At 46.7% G+C, this 8,437-nt stretch overlaps 1 protein-coding gene across 1 annotated transcript; it reads left to right on the plus strand.

The window, feature by feature from the left end:
- Positions 1-2,746: 2,746 nt before the first annotated feature.
- On the plus strand, positions 2,747-3,304 carry LOC147979453 (uncharacterized). The gene has a single exon (XM_087515212.1). The coding sequence runs from the start codon at positions 2,747-2,749 to the stop codon at positions 3,302-3,304; it is 558 nt and encodes a 185-aa protein (XP_087371338.1).
- Positions 3,305-8,437: the final 5,133 nt, after the last annotated feature.

Raw genomic sequence — 8,437 nt, forward strand, 5'->3', positions numbered from 1 at the left:
TGTTTTGCACTTCGAATATTTCTGTAGTAGCTTAGTGTGTTGTATGTTCTTTTGGTTTTCCGAGACTTTTTACTATGCATGTTCTTTTGGTTCTCTGGAATGTTTGCTTACGTTTGTTTACCTTTCTTTGTGATAGATTGCTCGGAGTGCGAAGCAGAATATTATCAGTCTTTAGAATTCAACTAGCAGTACCAAGGCAAGTTGCATCTTGATCATGTTTCATTACCTATGTTTTTATTATGCACATAGTTCTTTGCGGTAGGACTACATGGTAGGAAACTGATACCGCATGTCTATGCTTTTCACCCAGTAGTTCATTAAGGTAGGTCTGAACGACATAACATTGTCGCCATCATTTTACATTATGTTTCTACACTAAGTAGACGTGAATTGGGGAGTGATCACTGTAAAGTTTGAGTGACAATGTAGTAAATAGGACCTAAGATAATTAATGAACTACCTGGGCGGAAACTTGTTGGAATGGTGGCGACGTACAGTGGGGCACGCATTGGAAATCCATGGTGGTGCACCACTAGTGGACAGTCCGCTCAGGCTCAAAGAGATCAATCGTATTCCCATGTCTAGAAGCTTACGTGTGCAGCCACAAGCCAATATGAGCTCTGGCTTAGTTGAGTAGTTAGTGTGACCCCTTCCGGGATGGGCTAGCGGATGTAGGATGACGTAGGTGTACCGGCATATCCGGGGGTTAAGGGGGAACATTTTCGAAAGGCTATGTCTCGATCTTCCAATCATGGAGGTGGTCGAGTCTTGTGGGGAAAAGTGTGCAACCTCTGCAGAGTGTCAACCTAATCGATTAGCCGTGTCCCCGGTTACGGACAACTTGAGCATCTAGTAGTGGAAATGCCGGGAGATCTCCTCACCTTTAATTAAACAGTTGGGTTTTAAATGAAACTTGGGAACGGATGGAGTTGGATTTGCCAACTCATCCTATGCAAATGTGTAGTTGTAGAATAACATCTTTTCTAATAGGGAAAAACTAGCTTTATGAAAGAAACTAAACTTAGAGCTTTCCACCAGCCAAATTGCATGTACAAGTAGGTTCTTTACACTTATGATGTGACTAGTACATTCAATGTACTGACCTATATGGCTGCAACTTATCACATTGCAGATATATCCAACGAGGATTAAGGTGCGATAGGTCGATGTCCTACACTCAACCTTGCTCGTGGAGTTGGACTCATTTACTACTTTGCTTCCACAGTATTTGCTTATTGGCTCTATGCCCTATTTTTGTAATAAATGTATTGCTCCTGGACTATCGATGTAATAAAGAGATGTGTGTTATTTCTGTTATTTCATCGAGTACTATGTGTGCTAGCAAGTCGATCCAGGGACTAGCACGGTAAGCACAGAGACTTCAACTCTTACCGAGTCGGGTCGCTACAAGATGGTATCAGAGCACACGTTGACTGTAGGACGCGACCCCTAGAAATGGAGAAAAGACATAGGATAAAAACTATATTTTTTATTTTCCATATATATCCTTTGGTCTCGTACCTTCTCTGCTTCAATACTAATTTATTCTCTCTTTCAAAATGTAGATGTCGTCCGCCCTTGTTGAGTTCGAGCAGCCCGATGAGACCATGCCCTTTGGAAGGCAGCTGGTGAAGATCACGAAGCACCTGAAGATTGGGCTTCCCACATTCACTGGAACCTTCACAGCCACCCTGCCCGAGGAGACACGTTGGAGGATCGATGCTCATTTCCCCGGACGCATCCTCGGAAACCGCACCAAGCCCATTGATTTCCATGCGGATACTGCAACATGGGGCTTGGGCAGGGGTATCGCTGCTCACATTGCTCTCGGGTGCATTCGGGGGGTGTATGACGAAGACCTCAAGAGGACCTCCTTCGTGATGTACGGACGCCGCGACGCAAATGGAGATGTGGTGCGTACCCTGGAGGACGAGACGATAGCATCCCATATCTAGGACATGGAGGAGCACATTCGCATGATGGAGCTGGAGCTGTCCGACAACATGGTTGTCATCAAGAACCTCATGACCCGCAAGGCCGAGCTAGAGGAGGAGCTCCAGGACGCTCGCATCGAGCACGAGGGAGAGCTGGACGCACTGCAGGAGAAGATCGACGACCTGAAGCTTGAGCTTGAGGAGGCCGAGGAGAAGCTGGATGCGGGAGAAAACATCTAGGAGGATCACTCGTATGGTGCCTATGTCAGCCAGGAGAGGGACCAGAATGATGAGCTCAGAGATGACGACATGGAGAGCGATGCAAGGACACCCGATGTCGACATGGTTGACTGGTCCTCATCTGATGAGAGTTAGATTTTATACCACCATGAGAGCTTAGAAATTCGATTTCGTTATCCGATTAGTTTTATTTCATTTGTAAGACCTTGTCAAATCTTGTGACATGGCTTACCTTAGGTTTGATTATTCATGTGAACCTCTTTGTTTGAAATTGAATTGGAGTGATTTGAAGTTTTATTGCTATCATGTGCATATGGGTAGTGTGATTTTACTCACTAGGCCTTGTTCTATTCTAACTCCTCATCCACTCTGAAACCCATCAAATGCCTCCAAGACGTGACCCCGGATTCAACTTTCCGCTGGAGCTCACGCAATTGATCCAACAGCAGAATGCTCTTATGTAGATGCTCATTCAGAACCAGAACCAGAACCAGAACTAGAACAACAACAACAACCCACCGCCGCCGCCCCCAGTTGACAGTCTTACCTGTTTTCTGAGGCTGAACCCACCCATGTTCTCCAGCAGCACAGAGCCGGTCGTCGCAGATGATTGGCTCCGCAAGATAGGAAGGGAGCTGGCCACTGTAGGATGCAATGATGCCGAGATGGTGAAGTTTGCCGCCCATCAGCTGGATGGCCCGACCGCTGCTTGGTGGGAGAACTACACCACCACATACCCCTTGGAGAATGTGACTTGGACTCAGTTCCAACAGGCGTTCCACACTGCTCATGTCTTAGCTGGAGCCATGAGTCTGAAGAAGGAGTTCCGCAGCCTGCGCCAGGGAGGACGCACGGTATCTCAGTATGTTGATGAGTTCAGTAAGTTGGCTCGCTATGCCCCAGAGGACGTGGCCACTGATGTAGCCAAGCAGGAGAAGTTTCTGGAGGGACTGAACGATGAGTTGGGAGTTCAATTGACTGTGGCGACCTTTGCGAAATATCAGGAGCTGGTTGATAAGGCTACCATTCTCGAAGGCAAGCACCAACAGATGGAGAATCGTAAGAGGAAGTACGATCATGGGAAGTATTACTCTGGAGTTCAACAGAAACCCCGCTACAGCCCGTACTGAGGAAGTTCTGGATCAGGCACTAGCAAGTTTGGAGGGAATCATCATAACCATGGAGGCCACATTCATCATGGAGGAAATGGACACAACCACCATGGTCACAAGCAGGGCAATGGCAATGGAGGAAATGGCAATTAGCAGCATTTCAACTCTTCCACACCGATGAAGAAGGACCTGAGTCACATCACCTACTTCAAGTGCAAGAAGACAGGTCACTACTCCAATGAGTGTCCTGAGGCACAGAATGGAAATGGAAATGGCAATGGGAATTTTGGAGGAAATAAGCCCAATCCTTTCACTAAGGGACATGTGAATCATGTCAATGTGGAAGAGGTTTATGAGCAGCCTGACGCAGTGATTAGTAAGTTCTTGGTTAATTCATTTCCAGCACTCATTCTTTTTGACACTGGTGCATCGCATTCATTCATATCAAGGCGATTTGTGGATAAACATAAGTTGCCTACCATAGCTCTTAAGTCACCCATTCTAGTGAGTTCCCAAGGAGCCGAGTCTATGGCTAGTCAGGGATGTTTCCAATTGCCTTTGAACATAGGGGGACATGTTTTTCCCACAGATATGATTATACTAGAGTCGCAAGGGTTGGATGTAATCCTAGGAATGGATTGGATGTCCAAGTATGAGGGAAACATTGATTGTGCTAGTAGATCGATTTTTCTCACCACCCTAGAGAAGAAGAGGGTCAAGTATGTATCTAGGCTTAAGCCTAAGAGGACTGAGGTGAACTCTCTTACGGGAGTTGTCCAAGAAGAAGTACCAGTGGTGAAGGATTATCCCGATGTATTTCCGGATGAGTTACCGGGTATGCCGCCAGATCGGGAGATTGAGTTTTTGATTGAGTTGCTGCCAGGCACAAGACCTATCTCCAAGAGGCCGTATCGAATGCCTGCTAATGATTTGGAGGAAGTCAAGAAACATATTAAGGAGTTGCTAGAGAAAGGGTATATTCGCCCGAGTTCATCACCTTGGGGAGCCCCGGTACTCTTAGTGGAGAAGAAGGATGGAACCTTGAGAATATGTGTGGATTACCGCTCTTTGAACAAGGTGACCATGAAGAACAAGTATCCCCTACCGATGATCAACGACTTGTTTGACCAGCTAGAAGGAGCTAGTGTTTTCTCCAAGATCGATCTTCGATCGGGTTATCACCAATTGAAGATCCGTGAGAAGGATATACCCAAGACAGCTTTTACCACAAGGTATGGGCTCTATGAGTATACAGTCTTGTCCTTTGGTTTGACTAATGCCCCTGCCTATTTTATGAACATGATGAACAAAGTATTCATGGAGTTCTTGGATAAGTTTGTTGTGGTATTCATTGATGACATATTGGTTTACTCCAAGAATGAGGAGGAACACGCTGAACATCTGCGCTTAGTTTTGGAGAAGCTCAGAGAACATCAACTTTATGCCAAGTTCAGCAAGTGTGAGTTTTGGCTCAAGGAAGTCGGATTTCTTGGACATGTAGTGTCAGGTGAAGGGATTGCAGTGGACCCTACCAAGGTAGAGTCAGTCACAGAATGGAATGCACCCACCACAGTTGGCGAGATTCGTAGTTTCCTTGGACTTCCAGGATATTATCGGAGATTTATTGAAAATTTCTCCAAGATTGCAAGGCTCATGACAACGTTGTTGAAAAAGGACACCAAGTTCGTTTGGACTGAAGAGTGTGAAGCCAGCTTTCAAGAGTTGAAGAAGCGTTTGGTTACAGCCCAAGTGTTAATCCTGTCTGACGTACACAAGGACTTTCAGGTGTATTGTGATGCTTCACGTCAGGGACTTGGAGGTGTTCTTATGCAAGAGGGAAAGGTTGTATCTTATGCTTCACGGCAGCTTCGACCTCATGAGTTGAACTATGCCACGCATGATTTGGAGTTGGCAGCTGTAGTGCATGCACTCAAGACATGGAGACACTATCTTATTGGGAATCGTTGTGATGTTTACACGGATCACAAGAGTTTGAAGTATATCTTCACGCAGAAGGAGTTGAATCTCAGGCAAAGGAGATGGTTGGAACTTATAGAGGATTATGACATGAGTCTGCATTATCATCCAGGAAAAGCAAATGTTGTGGCAGATGCTTTGAGCCGTAAGAGTTATGTTAATACCCTTACAGCGGGAGGTTTACCTCAGGAGTTATGTGACGAGCTTAGACACCTGCAGTTGGAAATAGTTCCCAAAGGTTATCTTGTCGCACTCAAGGTATAGTCCACCTTGTTGGGAAGAATCAGAGAAGCCCGGAAGTTGGACCAAGGTATTGTTGAGATCAAAGAAATGATGAGCAAAGGGAAAGCAGAAGGATTCCGTGAGGATGAACATGGAACCATGTGGTTTGAGCAACGGATTTGTGTACCCAATGACCCGGAGATCAGGAAGTTGATTCTTCAGGAGGCTCATGACTCACCATATTCGATACATCCAGGCAACACCAAGATGTATTTGGACTTGAAGGAAAGTTTTTGGTGGGCCGGTATGAAGAGAGAAATTGCCGAGTATGTGGCAATATGTGATGTATATCAGAGAGTAATGGCAGAACATCAGAAACCAGCAAGATTACTTCTGCCATTGCTGATACCTGATTGGAAATGGGATAAAGTTGGTATGGACTTTATCACGGGGTTACCCAGGACCCGTTCAGGTAATGATTCCATTTGGGTGATAGTTGATCGTTTGACCAAGGTTGCTCACTTCATTCCAGTGAAGACCACCTATACAAGTGCTAAGCTGGCAAAGATATGTATGACCAGGATTGTATGTCTACATGGAGTTCCAAGGATCATCGTATCAGATAGAGGAACACAGTTTACCTCAAAGTTTTGGAAATAGTTCCACGAAACTTTGGGTACCGGGCTAGAGTTCAGTATAGCCTTCCATCCACAGACTGATGGGCAGACAGAGAGAGTCAATCAGATTCTAGAGGACATGTTGAGAGCTTGTGCGCTAGACTATGGGTCTAGTTCGGATGATAAATTACACTACGCAGAGTTCTCGTACAACAACAGCTACCAAGCCAGTTTGCAGATGGCCCCTTTCGAGGCATTGTATGGAAGGAAATGCAGGACACCTTTGATGTGGAATGGAGTTGGAGATCGCAAATTGTTTGGACCTGATTTGATCAGGGTTTCTGAGGAGAAGGTCAACTTGATTCGTGACAGACTTAAGATAGCCCAGTCAAGGCAGAAAATCTATGCTGATGCTAAACGCAAGGAAGTGATCTATGAAGTGGGACATCGAGCATATCTTCAAGTGTCTCCACTTCGAGGTATTAAGAGGTTTGGAGTCAAAGGAAAGTTAGCACCATGATTTGTGGGACCATACAAAGTTCTGGAACATAAAGGAGAGGTTGCATACCAGTTGGAATTACCAGAGGCTTTGTCGGGAGTTCATGATGTGTTTCATGTTTCCTAGCTGAAGAAGTGTCATGCAGAGATGGCGGACATTCCTTTGAGAGATACAGTGCCACTGGAGGCAATTTAGTTGGAGAATGATCTGACTTATGAGGAGAAGACTATTAAGATTCTTGAGACTGCAGAGAGAATCACTCGTACCAAGATCATCAAGTTCTGCAAGGTTCAGTGGAGTCACTACACCGAGGAGGAAGCTACTTGGGAACGAGAAGAAGATCTTAGACAGGACCATCCACACATTTTTGCTGGCCAACCCGAATCTCGAGGATGAGATTCATCTTAAGGGGGGTAGGTTTCTAACATCTCAATTTTTATTAAATTTGGATGTTAATAGAATCATTCAATGCATATCATATTTCTTTGCATTTTGGAGTTTTTAAAATATTCAAATAATATTTTTCCACTCGAGAAAAACAAATGAGAGGGGATAAGATGACTTCCTCAAAATATAAAAGAGTGGGAAATTTTATTTTGAATATTATTTGAAGTTTTGGAGTTTATTGGTATTTATTTTATTTGCAAAAAGTGGATTAATTGCATTAGGAAATTATTTTCAAAATGTTCTGTGCTTAAGTAAATGTTCATTAGGTTCTAAATATTATATAGTTATTTTAGAAATTATTTTGGTGTTTTTAGTAATTCATTTTAATTAGTTATGGGCCACTTTAGTCTCCTATTAAAAAAACACGCACGCACTCAACCGCGTGGACTGAAACCAGTTCGGCCCAGGGATGCGCGCGCTTAGTCAGCCGTGCCAGGCCAGCCAGCCCACAGGCCATTTCGGCCAACGGCCGCCCGCGCGCCCGAAACCTCCCGCACCGGTCGACCGCCCGCAGCCTCCCTCGCTCACTACCGCCGCCGCCACTGACTGGTGGTCCCCGCTCCACCTCATCTCCCCCAACCTCTCGCTTGCCCCACTCGGATGAGCTCGCCGCGCAACCGCCGGGTGAGGCCCTCGCAGATAACGCTTATCCGCGGCACCCGCACGCTCTCCCCTCGCCTATAAATGCCCCGACCACCCCTCTTCCAAACCCGCCGTCTTGCTTCTCCCCACGCCGCCCATAGCCGCCGCTGTCGCTGTTCGCATCTTGCCGGAGCCGCGCCGCTCCATCGTCCTTTCCGTCGCCAGTATGCCACCGTGGCCTCCACCTTCTTCGTCAAATGATTTCCCGCGACAAGGCGCATCCGTTTGACATGGTTTTTGCCCCTAGGTCCCATCGGAGCCGCCGCACCGTCGACGCCGGAGCCGCCGGAGCACCGAAGGCCGCCGTCTTCGTCCCGCCCCGTCCGGACGCCGCCGACGCATGCAGACACCACCTTCGCGATGCCCTCGACACGCCGCGCCTCCCCGTCTTCTTCCCCGATGCCGAGGACCGCCGTAGCCGCTGCCCCGCCACCGACCGACGCCGCGCCGCAGTCCTCTGCTCGTCGCCGACGTCGCCAGCCGCTGTAAGCCGCCGCACCTCCTCTGGTTCATTAGATAGAAGGTCAATGGCTTAGGTTAGATCGGTTTAGTTGTTTTTTTAGTTGAACCGATACGCGGTTAACCGCGGGTTTTATTTTTAAAACCGATCGGTTTTTGTATAAGTTAGCCGCCGCCGTCGTTTTGCTTAAGGTCCGAATGTCCGCTGTATAAGCTATGCGGCGAACACCTTTCGGCCAGTAGGAATCTGCCACGCGTCAGGGACCTATTTGCGATAGTTTTTCTTCA

Source organism: Triticum urartu, chromosome 3A (genome assembly GCF_056163025.1).
Source record: "Triticum urartu cultivar PI428250 chromosome 3A, HENAU_Tu73, whole genome shotgun sequence".
In the NCBI taxonomy this organism is placed as follows: domain Eukaryota; kingdom Viridiplantae; phylum Streptophyta; class Magnoliopsida; order Poales; family Poaceae; genus Triticum; species Triticum urartu.